This window comes from Ammospiza nelsoni, chromosome 1, assembly GCF_027579445.1.
Source record: "Ammospiza nelsoni isolate bAmmNel1 chromosome 1, bAmmNel1.pri, whole genome shotgun sequence".
NCBI lineage: Eukaryota > Metazoa > Chordata > Aves > Passeriformes > Passerellidae > Ammospiza > Ammospiza nelsoni.
Genome location: NC_080633.1, coordinates 47,885,707 through 47,904,428, shown reverse-complemented (window position 1 = coordinate 47,904,428; position 18,722 = coordinate 47,885,707). Strand labels below are relative to the sequence as shown.

General features: G+C 43.8%; 1 protein-coding gene across 1 annotated transcript in view; it reads right to left on the bottom strand.

Annotated features, from left to right (window-relative positions):
• Positions 1 to 18,722, bottom strand: part of EEPD1 (endonuclease/exonuclease/phosphatase family domain containing 1) — a 62,978-nt gene that overhangs the window by 2,250 nt on the left and 42,006 nt on the right. The window contains exons 3-5 of the mRNA XM_059473674.1: positions 10,697 to 10,807; positions 7,107 to 7,241; positions 5,692 to 5,824 (exon numbers count right to left, since the gene is read on the bottom strand). Of these exons, the coding sequence (XP_059329657.1) occupies positions 5,692 to 5,824; positions 7,107 to 7,241; positions 10,697 to 10,807 (379 nt within the window). The remainder of the gene's footprint in view (positions 1 to 5,691; positions 5,825 to 7,106; positions 7,242 to 10,696; positions 10,808 to 18,722) is intronic.

Below are 18,722 nucleotides of genomic sequence, written 5' to 3'. Positions count from 1 at the left end.
TCTGTTCCCCTTTTTTGTTTCATTTTTCTGCAAGAAATATCTTCTGGCTTTAACTTATGCAGACATTGTTTTAAAATATATTTTCTTTAAGATTCAAGAACAGTTTTGTGAGGAACCCAGGAAGATGCAGCCTTATGCTGGTATACACCACAGTGCCAAAAGTGCAGTGTTCATTCTAACCTCTGCATTAAAAAATCCCAAGGAATAGGACCAAGGAGCAGTCTGCAAACCTGATGGCAGAAGATGAGGTGAGAAACCACACAGACACTCCCTGACTAGACCAACTTTCTTTTGCCTGGCTGACGGAAGGGATACTGCTCAACTTGAAACAGAAAATTACTTCAGTTATGTTTTGTTTCCAACCCTAATGAAGGAGAATAGAAACTCCAGACCCCGATCTCATATCCACGAGGTGTGCTCTCCTAGCCTGACAGATGTGGATGCAGACATCCCACCTGTGCCCTTGGGTAAGAGGACAAAGCACACACCTCCGTGCCCATCTCAAACCACTGCCAGAAATGTCTGACAAGAAAACTGAAGAAGAATACTGAGAGATGACCAGAGATGCTGCCAAGGCACTACTTGACACTCAAGAAGAATGGTGAAATGAGGCACAAATGCACAAAAAAAAAAATATCCCAAAGTTGACTTCAGAGAAGAGATCTATGAATAGCCTATAGGCTTTTTCTTTCCTGGGATTGAAATGTGAGAGGGGATGGGATGGACAGACTTTCTCTACCACACTCAGTGCTCTGGATAAACCTCCTCATTTTTGCTGTTGCTGTAGAAGTCGCTTTCCAGGAGAGGGAGCACAAGCTCAACAAAATCTATTCCACTCCTGTCTTGCAGTGCAGAAAAGATGAACTGGGAAAAGGCAAGAGAGCAAGCAAGATCGAAGGGATATTACTTACAAATACTTCAAAACATGGTACTTGCTAAGATGAAGAGGGGCAATGAATAGTTAGTGAAAATATTTGTGGTTTCTCTGCCCTTTCTAAGTCACAAATCATATTGTAAATAAAAGAAATTTAAATACTGTTCTATAAAGCATTCATTACAGCAGTCTTCCCACCTTTGAAGGAAAAAAACCCAACTGAATCTGAACCTGAGTTTTTTAAAGCTCCATCAGAGCCCAAAAGAAAAATCAGTCTTTTTCTAATGGGATGACCATGCCTACTGTGAGTTGGTAGTTGTGCATACATCTCATGACAAAGATCTTCTGCAAGATTTCAAGATTTCTTGTTTGGCAGGACCAGGAATCCTGAAGTGTAACTTTGGTCCTTCCGTGCTAACACTTGCTTAATGGCCCAGGCAGCACTTGGCTCCTTCCATCTCCACACTATGCTGGAAAAGGCCATTACAGAAACCTCTGGAGCACATCCCTGGTATTTAAAAATGACAGACAGGCTGGGACCTTAACAGCAGTACCTTGATTATGCACAAAATCTAATCTATTCATCTATTCTATCCTAAACTACTCATGCTTTTTTTAGCAAATCTTCAAGACTACCTCCCTTACATGAAATATCTATGGAAAAACCCCACTGTACTTACAAGTGAAAATTTTAACTGACTGAAAATTTTAACCTTTCCATTCTGGAGAGGTTAGAAATAGCAGAGGATACATGATCCAGCACTTGGATGCGTGCTTGGAAGGAGGTAAGAAGTCAGCTTGCACCTGACTGCCCAGGGAGGAAATCACTATATTCTTCACCCGTTTAGAATTTGCATGCAGAATAACTAAGCATAAAATCATAACGAAGTGTAAAGTTGACAGACAGAATAGGCTGGAGCTTGTTAAAGAAGCTGAAATCCCACTTGCCATTGGGGAGAGAAGCGAGTACTTTTTGTTCCCCTCTGAGAGGAGCTTCTGGGGCTTCTCAGACTGCAGAGGAGTGGGGAATACATCAGGCAGCCCTGATGTATTCCCCAACTTCATTTCCCCTTTGTCCTGGCTCACTCTCAGCCCTACTCCTACCTCTGCCAGCTCCTGCAACAACAACATCATGCATGCCAGCACTGCAGTTTCGTGTCTGTCTGTCTCCCAAGACCTTGACAGACATCCAGCCATGAGAGGGAAGGAAGTGAACCTGCCTGGTTGTTCCCAAGTGTGTGACTCTGTCTCACTGGACACTCCCGAGTCTCTCAGCAGAGGCGGGGAGCAGAGCTGCCCACAGCAGCTGCAGCTCTCAGGGGTCTCATGGATGAGCCCCAATGGCTCTCAGCCAAACTTAGCAAAAGTTCTGGAAGAAATCATGCCATTGTTCATTATGAGGGATGATAACTGATCAAAAACTGCAATCATGATGCCCACAGCTACAATCAGATGGAGAGAAAAACAGAAAATAAGACAATCCTATTGGTGCTGTGCAGTGATTCTCGTCTTTTGGAGGAAATGAGTTTAAGACTGGCAGGGCTTGATTCTGCCCCTCAGGAGCCAGAGGCTCCTCGGCTAATCTGGTCTTCCTCCTCCTCCAACAGACAGAGCAGCAGGAGCTCTCTTAGCAACCAATCTTCTGCTGCAAAGGTCCCTGACACAGACTGCACTGTCCGCAAGGACCCAGAGCCTCCATCTGTTGGGACGTGGTGGCATACAGCCCACAGCAGCCAGGCACGTGTCCTGTTTGTGACCTCTCAGCAGTGCTCACACACATTCACACCCTCTGGGCCCAAATGTGCCTTGTGCCTTGTCAATGGAGAACTCCTCAGGTGAAAAAATAAGTCTGGTCTGTTTGCAAAGGCATCTTCAAATTCACTAAAGCACCGGCAAATTTTGGCAGTGCCTGCGGGTGGCTCTTGGCCAGCGAAGCAAAGCAGAAGCTTAACTCAGCCCTCTGCTGCAGTGGCTGAGCTCTGGAGTGCCAAGGCAATCAGCTGAGGGACTGAGAGTGCCTGCAGAAGGTCTGCAGTGCTTTAATCTGCCTCTCTGCAGGAGCTGGGAAACCCTCCTTTGCTTCATGGCAGGGCAAGGGGCCCTCTGTAGGAGATACTTCCTGCCATGCCCTTTATCATGCTCTGGATGATTTCCCTCATGAATTAAACAGACTCTTAAATGCTCAAATCCTTCCTGGACAGAGTGACACACATATGATGGAAGGATGTGATGTTACATTGGCTGCTAAGAAGTCTTCTCAGAAGTCTTGTAAGCCCAGTCCCTGATGCATGGGTAACCCATGGAATATGGCCAAGCCAAGTGAGAGAAGATATCACAGAATCACAAAATGGTTTGTGTTGGAAGGGACCTTTAAAGATCATCTAGTTTGAGCCCCCTGCCATGGGCAAGGACACCTCCCACTAGACCAGATCATTCAAAGCCCCATCCAGCTTGGCCTTGAATACTGCAAAGGAGGAGCATCCACAGCTGCTCTGGGCAACTTGTGATTCACCACCCTCACAATCAAGAATTTCTTCCTAACATCTCATCTAAAACTACCCTCTTTCTGTTTAAGGCCATTCCCCCTTGTTCCATCACTACACGTCCTTGTAAAAAGTCCCCCTTCAGCTCTCTCATAGGCTCCTTTTAGGTACTGGAAGACTGCTGTAAGACATTCCCTAAGTATTCTCTTCTTCAGACTGAACAACCCAGATACCTCAGCCTTTCTTCACAGAAGAAAGGTGCTCTAGCCCTCTGATCATCTTCACAGCCCTTCTGTGGACAGGTGCATGTCCTTCCTACGCTGGGGATCCCAGAGCTGGATGCAGCTCTCCAGGTGGGGTCACATGAGAGACAGAATCCCCTCCCTCACCCTGCTGGCCACGCTGCTTTTGATGCAGCCAGGGATGAGGCTGACTTTCTGGGCTGCAAGTGCACATGGCTGGGTCATGTCCAGCCACTCATCCACCAGCACTTGCAAGCTCTTCTCCTCAGGACTCTCTCAATGCACCCAGCACCCTGGTCCCTGGGTCCAGCCACCACCAGGACATCCAGAATAACATCTGTGTGTGCCCATGGGCACCACACTGGAGCCAAACTGGTGGAGCTCTTGGGAGAAGACAGAAGAGCTGCTGCAAAGAGGTAGCTATGAGCAGCTAACAGCCACTGCATCTCTCCAGTACTGATGAAAGGAAAAAAAAGAGAGGGAAAAAGGATCCAGGACCCACCAATCTAATGGGAGAAATATGGAGATACTATACCCTGCGTCAAGGGAGGCTGTGGATAGTAAACAACGTTCCTCAAATGCTCACCTGCCTCTTAGTAAGAATAAAAGGTAATAGAACAGGCATCTGTTAGCAAAATGGGAACAGAAACTCAAATTTACTGCAGTACCCACACACAAACCAGTTCTTACTGCCCATATTTTGTGGACTAATTTGGAAGAAACTGGAGGATGGTGGCCATTTTTAGCATGAAATTCATTTTGGCAGGGTAATTCTGTACTTCAAAGTCACATGTGTGCACTACCATTTCCTTAGGAGACCACACCTGCATCCCACAAGTTTGGAGGAATCTGAATTTCTTCTTTGGTGAGAGACTACGCCAAGAACAAGCGTGCTCCAGTTATGTGCTGGCCATATGAAAATATTAAAACATGAAATAAAGAGAACACCAACAGTCTAAATTTAGATGCAGTGGAAGTGCTGCTCAGTTGACTTCAGAAGAACTACACATTTATCCCATGTTTCAGTTCTGCCTTTGGGGATTAAACAAATGATCCTTTTGTTTACCTTCATCCTTTCCAATTTTAAAGTACGCGGACAAACACTTAAATCAGTAGCACTCAAAATAGCTCTGACTGGCTTCTGCAGCTCAAAAGGAACTACAATAGAGCACGCAGAGAAACTGCAAATACCTCTTGAGTTATACAAGAGGGACATTAACACTTCCAAGTGACCAAACTTGCTGAGCTGGGCCAAGTTGAAAACCATCACGCGAATAACCTTGCAACCCTTTCACATCTTTCTTGAGCAGTAAACAAAGGGCTGGACTTTTTCTGTTCCAGTAACAAGATTAGCAACATTTAGAATCTAAACTGCTTTGTTCTGCTTCGCAGGAAGTTAAACATAATTTGCAAGCTTCAAAGCAAAAAGCAAACTCACAAAAATGAAGTAAAGAAATCCAGCTGCCTATTTCAGTGCTCAAGCTTAGGTCTAAATTCTGGTGTCATTTCATCCTGGTGTAAAGCCAGAGCAACTTATTTCAAATCAATAAAATTATTCTACATATTACATCCAGGTACCAAAGCAGGATTTGGTATCTTTTTCCATTAGCAGCCATCTGCGAATTTACATTGGATTTTCCAAAGAGCTTCAAATTATTCAAAAATTAAATATATAGAACTATTTCTCTTGGAAGAAAAAAAATAAAGCTGTGCGCTTATATCAGGTAGGTGTCATTTCCACAAAGCATTTTAAATAAGGTCTCAACTCTAGTGACTTTTCTTTCCTTTGGCAGAACTTGCTGTTACAGTAGCACAAAACCAGAAGGAACCTAATTTGAAAGAATGGTGTCATAGCCAGTAGGATCTCCTGTGCTGTTTGTGTTAATTAGGAAAGACTGTAAGACAATGAGCAAGGAAAAAGCACGTTTGTCACGCTACGCATCACACAAATATGGGTAAAGACAATTGTGAGGCTGAAAAGGGTATTTCTGAAATGCTCACCGAGACAAAGTTCAGTCTTTTAAAAATTCCTTTGAATTAGAAAGTGTGCATTAGAAAGTGTGACAGCTGGTAGGAAAAACCCGTGCCTTACCTTTCAGAGTCTCCTGCAAACTCTGCGCACAGGCTGCCAGTTTGTGGCTGTCGTGGTTCTTGCCGCTGTTCTCCCCTGCAGAGGGCGGCAGGGCCAGGTGCAGGTTAACCACGGTCAGGTCATTCATTCCAACCTGGGGGCCAGGAGGAGAAATCAGGGCCTGCCCTTGGGGAATGGAAGGTCACAACACAAAACCACGTGCCAGCTCCCAGCAGCTTCAGTGGCAAATCTGGAGCAGTAGGACTCACACTGCCGTGTATGTGGTGTGCCTGGTGTGTCTCAGTGCGGGGAGGAAGAGGAGGGAGGCATTTGCGTTTTGCAGCTTTGTTTGCAGTAACCTCATACCCTCTCAGTTCTGGGGAAACAGTTTGCATTAGCAAACAGCTTCCTTTCACCACTGTGGTGAAAAAGTCAGCAGAAAGAAGTCAGCTGCTTATGAAAATCAGTTTATGCCAAACCAGTTGTTAACAAGCTACAAATAATGTCATGGTCATTACAGGGGCTAATTACTGCTGTCTTGTGATTAGCCCTGCCTTGTCACAGACACTAACCAGAAACTTAATGTACCTTGAAAGGAGCTGTTGGCTCCCTGCAATCTCCTGTTCACCTTCTGGGAATCACTTCAACCTATTTGTATGATCAATTATTACTAATACTTAATTTATTAATAATTATTCAATTAATGCTTCTCTCAAAGCATTACCAGAGATGTCAAGTTCCCTAAACTGGACCCTTTCATCACAGCCTGTGTGGAGATGGGCTCTCTCTGCTCATATATTTGCTCCAGCATATGCCCAAGAACTGGTTCCAGAAGTGATTATGTTCTTTTAGATAGGTTCGGCCCTAATGAAGAAAAACTTTAAAATGGAAACTCTGAAGTGTGACAGCAACAGAACATAGGCCAACCCAAGTCTCACTGAAGCACTGTACCTTATACACAAACATACTCATATATATATATATATATACACATACACACACACACACACACACATATATATATATATATATATATATATATGTGTGTGTGTGTGTGTGTGGTGGGTGTGTGTGTGTATATAGATATATAAAATTCATCTCCATTCTCCCTGCACTCATCCCTCTTTGTGGCACTGATGAATCCCAGTCCTGTGGCCTGGCTGCTATTGAGGATCCACTGACCCTCAGGTTCTCAAATACTCCCTTGCAGCAGGGTTTGCTCCCACGGGAGCAAGGGAAAGGACTGATTGTGGTGAACTACCACATGTATTAAGGTGAATTAAGCACCTATCCATAACCAAGCCATGGGACAGTGATAAGAAGGGCCAGAGGCTTATGCAAATTTTTATTTGTGATAAGGTTGTGTCTCTTTTCACCATAGCCAAATTCTTTATAGTAAAAGTTCTGCAAGGTTGGACTGGCACTGTGGCAGTTACCTTGAAATGTGCAAGATAAGGGTGAGGATATGAGTGCCTCCCGTTGCCATTAGTCTGTGCAGTCTCCTGAGACGAGGCATCTTTCAGCTCAATGCCAGCTGTTGTATCCCAGAGGAAGCCAGAATATTCAACTCCCTGGAATTAAAAAGGAAAAAGAGAAATGATGGTCACAAGATGGTAAAAACAAAACATTCTGCCCAAAGGCAGCCCCATATCTATCTATCTATCTATCTATCTATCTATCTAGGCTTGGTGCCTGCTGAGAGCAGGAAGCCCAATTGGCTATGCACAAGCATAAAGGAGAAACAGTTTCCTGGGCTTTTAGTGGAAGATACAGAGGACAAATAGGCTTCTTCAGTTCACCCCTACCAAAACTCCCACCAGATGTGGGAGGAATGCTTCCTGGGAAGCTCCACTGACTTTACTGAATAGTGAGTGTGCCAAGCTGAAACACTCATCACTCTGCTACTCACAGCCCCTCACATCTGCACACTGGCTAATGGACACCCAGCTAATTCCAGCACTGCCCCAGTAAAGCCAGGGATTTAACAGTCTGTTTTATCTTCCAGAGGCAGAGCATGGTCAGGACCACTGCAGGGCTGAAGGATGCTGCCCCTCGTGTGCGTGTTTGGGCTGACCTGTCCCCATTTCCTCCTACTCCAGGCAAGGCATTGGATACCTCTGAGTGTGGTCAGTAATGAGGTAGTTTGTTACCCACATGATTAATTGTCTAACCATGAGTTTGGTGTCCTGAGGTCACTGGGTGACTGCTAGGGCTTGCAGCAGATGATGCTGTGCACAGTTGCTCCTTCTCCCCAGGCTCCACATCATCTCACTGCCTTTTTTCAGCTGCAAGCTATAAATATCCCGGCCCCTTCAGTCTCTTAGAGTGAAATCTGGTCTAGACCTCTCAGCCCTATCAATTTCTCTGTCTTTTCCAGCTTGTATGTTTCATGCTCAGCTCTCTGCTCCTTTCAGCTCTGCTTCTATCATCTTGAATGGGATTTTTTTTGGATCACTTTATGATGTGGAATTGGCATTTTCAGAAAGCAGTCTGTGCTGGTGACACCAGCAGCAGTATCTAATTCAAACACTGTCAGCCTCTTCTCCCATCACCCAGACACCATTTCCCTTGGCATCATTCAAACTCACTTCCCTTAGCAAATCACAATTAAATCTGTTGTAAGGAAGAGTTTTCTCCATTTCAGCTGCAATAAAAAAGCGTTAACTGCTCTGCTGACTTCCCAAGAGCCTTGAAGGGATTCAGGCTGGTTCAAATTCTTTGGTAGTTCCTTCGATAAGTCACCTTTAAAATACTGACAAAATTATTCTACCAGTAAGAAGCCTAAGGTCTAAAAACTGATACAGGAAAAAATGTGAAATAATAAAACTGCTGTCAACAGCTGTTGGCTATTTCCAGGCTCCAGACTTTGTATCTACACGGCAGTCAAAAGTAACTGCCTGGTTGAAATGCCCAGACTGTATGGAAGGACAAGCCAGAAGCACCATTAACCATTTTGTGCTATTTATCCCTACACAGCATCCCAAAATCACCTTGTGCCAAAGATGCTGTGTCCTTGGGGTTACACTGTGTTGCCTCACTGCATTTGTGTACATAGTGCTCAAACCTGACAGACTAACTATCCCCAGAAAGAGACTTTTGGCTTACTGAAGGGTTCTACAGCTCAGCCAGATTCCTGTTAAAGCAGCTAAAAGGAAGAGTCAATAGATAAAATTTCTATTCTTAGTTTGGCTGCACATTTCTCCCATAACTTGGGAAACTGTTCATCCTTATATTCCTGTCCGTAAAACAACGTGGGTGATAATTCTTGTTTAGTCACCCTGTAGTCAAAGCTGCCATTGTTATCTTTGGAAGTACAGCTCAAGAAAGAACTGACTAAAGACTCTGAATTTAACATAGAAATTCTGAGATATTTATTAATGATTCTTAGTAAAAAAAAGAAAAAGTGGAGGGAACAACTTTGGCAACTTTGCACAGCTATTTATATTCAGTGTTTTTATGATCTGGCCTAACAAGAGATCCCAAAGGAAAACTCCAGCCACAAATAAAAATGTCCTGAAGGGCATTTACATTCTGCACTGCAATTAAGTGTGGATTGTGTTAAACTTCAGACACATTCAGGCACTCTGTACCTTTCCAGACTCTTCTTGACTCTGTGTGTCTTTCTAGCTAGAGTACAATCCTTGTGCTGCCCAGGTGGTGGGTTTTGGTTTGTTTGGGTTTATTTTCCCCTCATGCTTGTGTTTTTCTCAGAAGGGCAACAAAAGGAGGTGCACCTGAGAAAACATGAGTCCAAAAGCAGTGAATAGTGATGCAACCTGATTTGCGAAAGCCAAAATAAAGAAATGTGGATTCTAAGCAGCATGGCTATAAGACACAGCTGAAGCCACTTATTTAGTAATAACAGTGCTCGGAATGGATCATTCTGGATCACTAGATTGCTGAAGAATGTCCCATGTGCTAACAGGCACTACTTGTTATGTGACAGGTCTCAGATCCTGCTTCTACCCACGACAACATCCACACTGCAACAACTGCACCATGAGAACAGACCTGTTCAGCAACAACAGTCTCCAGCTCAAGCAGGGCACTCCTCTGGAAACTCATTAGCACCCTTAAAGGTGAAAAAGAGAGATTTCCCTTGGGAGAAACTGCTTTTGGGCACTGTCAGTGATGTCCAGCCAAGAGCAGCTACACTTTGAATATTTGAATATTGTCAAGAGTAGGCAGGTGCAGCTGTCACCACCTTATAAATCAGTACCTCTCTGCAGTACACATTTAACCATATATATATATATATATATATATATACATTTAAATACATTATATACATTTCTACATTTCTATATTTAAATACATTTATATATTTAATACATTTAAATACATAAAAATGTATACACATAAATACATTTTATATACACACATTTAAATACATATATGAACACATATATATATATATATTCCCATATATTCCCAGAGCAGAAGATGCTGCAGGGAAAAGCACAGTGCAGCACGGTGCAGATTTCAAATGGAGCCCACAGTATTTTTAACAGCTGTGCTGAGGACTCTGGGGAACACAAAAGGTAAACTCTTCTAGGTGAGGATGGCAGGCTGCAGGGCTCCTCTGAGGGCTCTTCACTTGCAAACTAGGAAAATGGCAGGAAAATGGGAAGCCCTTCCAAATGCCAGCCAGTGCAGCACCAGGGAGCAAGTTCAGGTGACTTGCACAAAAAATGTCAGAAGTATTGCAGCCTGCCAGGGAAAAAACTCAGGACTTTTACCTTGTCCAAAAGCATGGCTTTTCATCTATATATCTGTACTGTTTTTGTCCACCTCCCCCAAAAACACACACACCAAATACACACACACATCTTCCTCCTTACAAGTGTGCTACAGTTCTTCCAAAACATAAGTTGTAGAGTCAAATTAAAAGCTATAGGAACAGCCAGCTTAAAAACAAGAAATACAAACCTTGCCAAAAAGTGTCGCCTTGAACATTCAAAATATGTCCTTGGTTAGAGGGGGGGGAAAAAGCAAAGCCAAAGTTCAGACTTAGGGATTAATGTACCTTGTGTAGCTGGCCTGAGGGTTTTTCGGAAACAACACCCTTCCAACATCCTCTAGGGCCCTTCCACTTGCGGATGTTTGGCAGCGTCGGCTGGTTCAGCTCCATACAAAACTAGAGAGAGAAGAAAGGGGAAAAAATAACATCAGCTTGGAGAGGTTTTTTTAAAAATTGCAAAATAAAGTGTGTAGTAAAGCATGGTAAGAGGCACAGAGGAGCACAGGCTGTGCTGTCTGCCTTCCCTGAAGGCTTGCAAAGGAGGTGAGCCACATCCCAGGCTGACTCACCCCCAAACTGGAGATAAATAAAAACCAAAATAACTCCGTGCAAATCCTGCAAGGAGAACATTTATCCCTCAGACCGTTTTCCTCCAGAGCTACTTGTCTGATTGGAAAGGGGTTTCCTCTGTGCTGCCTCCGAAGATGCTGGCTGCACCATATCCCACCCCAGCCTGGGGCCTTACAAACAGCTGCAGAATCCTCCTGGGGGCAGGAGGCCTCCATAGCGTGGCTGGCCCCACTCCAACAGCACAGCCACCAGCACGACATGAGAGGAAGGGTGTAGGCCAAGCTCAGTAGCTGGAGCTTTGGGGTTAAGGCTCCTCTGACTTTACGCCAGGGACACGTGCTCCATTTCCTCTGTGCATGAAGGAAGCAGCTGCACACTTGCACGCAGCTCTAGCACATCCTTCTCATGCTTCCCAGAGCTGCTCACCTCCCTGGGCACTGCTGAACAGCCACAGCACTCAGACACCATCACATGTCCAAGCTCAGGCTCAGAGCTAGAGGAGCTGCATCCTAGTGCCCAGCAGATCAGAGATAGCAGAACTGTGGACACTGTGGAGAGCCCCTGAGTCTGCCTGTGTAACATCTTGAGATTGAAATAAAAGTAACTAATTAACTAAACCAACTAACTAACTAAAAAAATAAGTAAGAAAAACCACCCTGGAATTTCTGGGATCTGAAACTCCTTGGTGCAGACAATATGGAATACTTTTTGTTAGGAGTTTTTCAAAACCAGGCTCAATAAGGGATAGAGTCCTTTGCAAGGCTGATGTTGGCTCCAGGCAGGCTCTGGCTGGAAGCTGGCAGGGATGGGCAGCAGTAGGACACCCTGGTTGTGGCAGAGGTTCTGGCTGTGGAGAAAGGGGCTGGGAAAAACTCATCCCTGTGAAAGAGCAACAGGGACTTCCACCATGCATCATCTTCTTCTGGTACTAGAGAAACTGGGTTGAAATGCAGAAGCTTTCACCATCAAGAAGGATCCTCAGACAAAATCTTGGATCCAGAACACCCCTCCAGATCAAGCGGCAATTTAACAAAGGATTTGCAAGGCAAACAATAACCTCGTGTGCACAGTGACTCTTTGCAGTGGGAGTCTCTCTCACACAGTTTGAAGAGCTACAGAGCTGCACAGATAGAAGTATTTCCTACACAGATATCAGTAAAATAATGGGATAGTTTTTATGTTTACCTTTTGATTCAGAAACTAAAATCAAATCCTGATCTTTCGCTAACTCCCTTCTCTGCAAGTTCAGCATCCTGCAGGCTGAAGCTGTAGGCATTGATTCTCAGACACACAAAGCCCAGGCATCCATATCTGCCTCAGAAGACCAAGAGCTGTTCTGGTTGCACACCCAAAGCAAAAACGCTTGGCACAGCTTTTAAAACAGTTTTCTGACGTGCAGAGGTTGGCTGGGGCTTCTTATTCAGGATGCCACAGTAACATAACACATTGCTGTCCATTATGTACCTTCAGGCAGTGCTGGGGCTGGGCTGATTTATGGAACTCAGAGGCAGGTAAGGTGTTTGCACAGCCTGGGAACACAGCTCTGCTCTCAGCTGATCACCAGGTGCTACCCAGCTAACACAATAAATCACAGCAGCAATAATTATTCACTCCTGATGCCATTCTGATGTCTTCAAACAGAGTGGATTTGGTCAATGGGTTTTCTTACACTTAAATAATTTGAATAAGAAAAACAAAAATATTGTTGAAATTAGGAGTTTAAATGCAACCTGACAAATTACTTATCTCTAGGCTACAGCTGCCTAGAAGGTCCAGCCAGCACAAAGCATATGACAGGATTGAAAAAATCCTACAGAAACCATCTTTTTATTAAAAAGAGCATCTGCAGTTGACTAGTTTGAATAGTTTGCTTCCTTCAAATGGATTTTTTTTTAAGGCCTTGATTTGACTTTGTGGAAGCAAAAAGACAACAAGTAAGATTACACGGTTTGTTCAGAAGAAAAAGTCCATTCTGGGTATGGCTCCAGCCACAGAGAACTTGGCCTACAGCAGCTGATTTCAATCTGTACTCATTTTCCAAGGCTTACAGGCACACATATTTGAAGCTGTGACAGCATACTTGCTGAGGTCATGTTTTTTTGCTGAAGTGATAATGGCATTTTTCAAATCATCTTGTTCTGCCCACAAAACCCAACGTCAACCAACATTACGCTTTCCCTCATGCAGCAAAAATATACAGACAATCTCCTAGGCCACGTTGGGAATGAAAAAAAAAACCCTTTCCTCTTTTGCAAAGCTAAGTTAGAACTCTGCCAACCCCTTTGAGAGGCAGTTCTTCAAGTGGTAAAGAAAAATTAAAATCCCAGTTAATCAAAACAACTTTTTTTCCCCCCCCAAAATCCTCCTAAGGAAAAGAGCTCTAGCTTTATTTTTCCCTACAGCCTTTCAAGCTGCAAGTTTCCTGAAATTCAATCAGCCTCTTCATTATAACCTACATATACCAAGTCAAAGCTCGCTCACACACTGTGAGAACAACAGCACCCGGGCTTATTTACACAGATGCCCTGTGGTCTCTCCTCCAGCTGGGTGCTGGCTTTTGTGGGATAGGCAGTGCTGCCCAGGAACAGGAACACAGCAGCACCAGGCTCCAAGGCATGCTCTGAACAAAGGGAAGCCTGTGCTTGGGAGTGATCAGCCTCCTTGTGCCAGGTAACTACCTGCCCATTGGATTCAGTCTTCTCCAACCAAAAATTAGTCTGCAGTTCTATAATTGCCCCTGTCTGGCACACAGGGCACAGTAAGAGCCCCTACCCCAGGAACTGATACAAGCTCTGTTACAATTGCTGATAAGCAACACGTCATTTTCCCAAGAAAGGAGGATCCAAAGATGCAATTGCTCTTTGTCCACCCTGATAAAGAGCTGGCACCTGTCCCTCCCTGCCTGTCCAGAAGCAGAGACAGGTACTTATGGCTGACTTAGGAAGAGAACAGAGGGCAGCTAGAAGAAGCTTGAAGAAATGCACATTTGAGGAGAAGCGTGACTGGAGAAGTGAAGGCAAGGGGTCTTGGACTAATTTGGGAGCAGGGAAAAAAACGTATGCTGGGTTGGCACATGCTGGAGACCATAAGGCTGTTACAGTCTTCCTAACACACCTACCTGCCTCTCCAGGGCACTCCAAGAACAAATAACTTGGCCATAAAGTTTGGTCTCTTCCAGTGCAGTAACTCTGCCCCCTAGTAGAGCTGCCAGCGAGCACTCTGCAATTCTGCACACAAGCAGCTCCCACCATCCTCTTCTCCAGGATGTTCTGGTTACTTTGTGTTTTATTTTGGGGTGCTATTTGTGCAGCAGGGTCATCCTTCCCAGCTGATGACACCACTCCATGCTGAACATCTTGGCCTGCCAAGTGTTACTCCTGCAATGCCAGGTCTGGGGACCCCCCCGAGCCAGCGACCTCCCTTGTGGTGAACATCTGCTCAAAAAGAAGACGGGCTACTCCTAAACCCTGAGGAAACTAAATGTGACCCAGGAAAACAATGCCTTAGGGTTTAATAAATTACACATTTCTTATTAGCCAGGGATTGCTCTTTGGAGGATACCTTTGTTTCAGACCTGGAGCCAGAGCAGAGGCTGTGAGAAGGGCACAGGGAGAAAGAGCAGTGAAGGGGAGATTGCAGGGTGAGCCTGTTGTTGTGGCATGGTACATCTAGGTGCAGTAATCATCACCTGAGCTTCAGAAAGGCACTCAAAACAATTAAATATCCATTGTGGTTAACCACCACAGAAGCTGTCAGGCCAAAAAGGGCACTGCAGTTGAGGTTAACAACTACTTGCTTCATCAAAGAAAAGGTGATTTTGGTTCCTCTTAATTGAGAAGAGAGATGAGGACAGCAGAATAAATTTTCCCTTTCTAGATGTCACATATGCACAGTTACTTTTCTTTTAATAAGCACTAGAGGGAGCAGCTTTAATGAGTACCAAAGATAAGCAAGAATCTTCCATCAATTCCTTATCATCTCAGCTATGTGCAGATGTCATATTAACAAAGATTTTTCTTTCCATGGGGAAAAACACTTGCAGTTTGAGGTAAGGGCTGTTTTGTGCTACAGAGCATCTCCCAGTATGAAGGACTTGGTGCACACAGGAAGGATAAACAGAAGAGCTCTAAGACAGACCTTGTAAATTGGGCAGTGGCACTTCAGGAGAAGGCCCACAACACTCTCCAATAAAAATCCCACCCTGAAATATGATCTAATTTATTTCTGATATAAGATTCAACAAAATAGACAGTGGCTTCATCAGACCATGTGGCAATGTTCATTTTTAATCCATACTTGATTTCCCTGCTCTATTCCTATGTACTGTATAAATTAAAAATTAAATGCACATTATCCTTTCCAATCTACCACAGGACACAGCTACAGTTGGCTCACCCTAAGGAAGCCTGACCCAGAAAGCCAGGAGCAGAAACATTACAAATATTTCCAAGAACCTGAAACCAACACCTTTGGTTTTCAAGCAAAACTTTCTGATCTGACTTCCAGAAGATGAGTGTTCTGTTAGATCACATTTGTGGGGAGGAAAAGCTGAGTTGGGGGCTGAAGAGACTTGTGGGTGCTGTATTTTATTGCACTGGCTATTGAGGTAGGGACAGGTCAGAGGCTTTGGGACTGTTGCCCTGGTGTAGGCACACCCTGGTGCAAGGCAAGCCAAGAGGAGATCAAAGACACAGCGGGGCCAGGATGCTCAGCACACTTGTGCAGCTGGGTAACACTGAATGCACTTCCCACAGGCTGGAGCAACTCAGGAAGGGCACACAGAGCAGCATCAGGTGTTTCAGTGACATCTGCATTCTCCTATAACCACATGTAACAGCAGGAAGGAAGCCTTATTATGAATAAAGCCTGAAAGTGACAAGAATGTTGTCTCAGGCCTTCACTGCTTGTTTGCCTTTCTCTCAAGCATATCCCTTTCCTGTTTGCAACACAGTTGAAAAACACACACATGAGGAGGAGATGCATCCCCTGCCGTGCAGGATGCACTCACCAGCTCTATTCCACACAAGTAGCATGTAGGAAAACTGGGGTGACCCTGTGTTAAGTTAATGTATGTTCATTATTCACATCCCCATTCAAATAGTCCCTTTCAGAAGACTTCATTAAAGACTGCCTCATCTTTACTGCTTGTGTTGTTCATGTATTGATATTAGACAAAGGTAGAGGGGGGTCTGATAGGCATAATTATAAGTGTTTTCAAAGGAGAACAACCCCCTCCTTCAGGGAATCAGTTTCAGCCTTAGCCATATGTATATATTTGTGATGGAAAAAGTTTTATCTTTCTCGGTATTGTACAAAATTCTACAATGATGTTAGAGCTGAGGAAATAATTTTTAAAAATGCAGAAGTTTGGGAGAAAAATTCTAAGAAAAATCAAAAAATAAAAAATGAATCAATCCACTGAACAGGCAAAGGCCGTAGATTCATGCCTGGATAACTTATCTGCCCCTCTGGTCATGCCAGAGTGTCCTGTTTGTACTAGGTCATTGAGACCCAGGGCAATACCTTCCCATCCTTTTCTGTACTGGTTTGTTGTTCCTAGAACTAAATCAAAACATCCAGATTCATGACCAAATAAATTCTTGCTACCCTCCACATTCTTCACATTACCTAATTCGCCCTTCAAAAAGCTCTATACACTCATTGCAAGAGGTGAAATTAAGGCAGAGTCCTTCAGCATAGCGAAATATTCACCTCTTGTCTTTCTTCAGAAATAATACAGGACCTATAGGCCTGTATTATATAGTCACCACCTCTATATACCTTTGTGTGCTATGGATATACAAAGCTCATTTGGTGGGATAATGTGCAAATTGGGGTCCTAAAGCTTGGTCCCTCTGAAGGCACCTATAGCTTTTTCCTCAACTCAAGAAGGACTCATTTTTTTCCAGGAAAAATGCTGTTTCTGCTCCTTAAAGAGCACACCAGTAATTCAGACACCCACAGAGGAAGGATTTCTTTCCTCTGAAGATCAGATCCTCACTCAGCTCTGGAATGACAGCTCCAGGCACTACGCTATAGACCACAGAGCAAACATTTACCATACCACAGCCTCACCCCTGTTAGCCTTGTGGTGACCTGAATTCCCAGCTTTGCTGCAAAAACCACTTCTAAGCTTTATACTTTAAAAAAAGGAAACCTTCAGGACTGAGCTTCTTGAGGGGACAGGATGAGGAAGCTTAATTTTTCAAGCCAAACTATACATAGGCTAGAAGCTAAGTGGTGCAGTCCGTCTGCCTGTTTCAGAGGTGGGTAATTCCATGTCTCAGCAAAGCAAAGCATCAGAGGAGACCATCCTTTAAGGCACCCTGGGCAACAGCTAAATGCTGCTTGGCAGGACTGGAAGGTTTTTCAAACCTTCCAGCATTGTTTCCCACATGAGGTATCTGAGCCCCTTCACAAGCTTGACTCTCTTTTGAAGCAGCCCCTGGATATGGATCCAGCTGGACATGCGCCCCTCTCCTGCCGCTGCTGTGTTACTCACCCATTGTGCCTCGGGAATGTGCCGGAAATAATTATGCTGATAAGTTTTACATTATCTCAGTTATCAAAAGTGGGTGATGGTTTGTTTCCATACACAAACTTCTTGGAATCAGATCACTTTTTCTTTTCCCTAAGTCAGGCTTTACAGGATCCATTGGGGAGTGGTAGGAGCCAAAGTCTGCACTCCCAAGTTACTTGTTTTCCCTTTTGAGTACTTAGTTTGGAAAAACTTATGAGTTTTACTTGCTTTGGAAAAACTTATGAGAAACAGCGAGTTTCTACACTGCTCTCCCAGATGAATTATAGCTCACAACAGCCACCCAAATGCTTACTTTTCTGTACTATTTAAGAGGAAATTACTGTTGCAATCTTTGAATATATGATTTAAAAAACATATTGTTGCCCATAAACCCAGTTCTTTGCTCACCTTTAAACACTGTGTTCCCAGAACAACAGTGCAGATCATTCACTGGCCTGTTCTCCTACCTCCATCCTAAACAAAGGTGATTATTTACATAAACAGTGTCTTTTTATAGATCTTCAAAAGGAAGACAAGGAAGAACCTTTGGCACAGAGCAGCAAAACAACAACTGAAAGAGGCAATACAGTAGCTCCACTAACACATTTTTAGTGCCTCGGACACTAGTGAAGAACTATGGGATGTTCAGCAACCTATTGTCAAAACTGAATACTCACTATCTTTCATTCAGTTTGCCATTTAATGGGAAGGTGTCTTCAGAGATGCTTGGTGGAAATCTATGCTGTCCTTTCCCTTTGGAAAGGGATGGCTACATCTACCAGGCCTTTATGTAGAACATTTGTGGGTTCTTAATTTTTCATGTTTTCATTCACAAGCTGAGTTTTTTTTCTTATACTTTGCAGGATGGACTCATTTGGCAGAAGACATTTCCTGACAACTTCTTTTCATACTCCTAAAGACTTTTTTTTATTTTAAACATAATTCATAAATTAGGGCTCAAGAGATCATCAAGGATGGTCACAAATTTATTCTTGAAATCTTTTCAAGACAGTGTTTTATACTTCATAAGTAGGCACTATAATCATTAACAGCTAAAATGGCATGCCAAGGGGATTGACCTTATATAAAAAGGAATAAAAAGATGCCCTGGTGACTGTGAAAGTGTCTTTTATATCACAATGGTTTTACCAAAGTTGACTGAGTTCAAGTAGTTGCACTATGTTGTCATCAATAGTACCCAACTCAACTGAGTAGCTATGC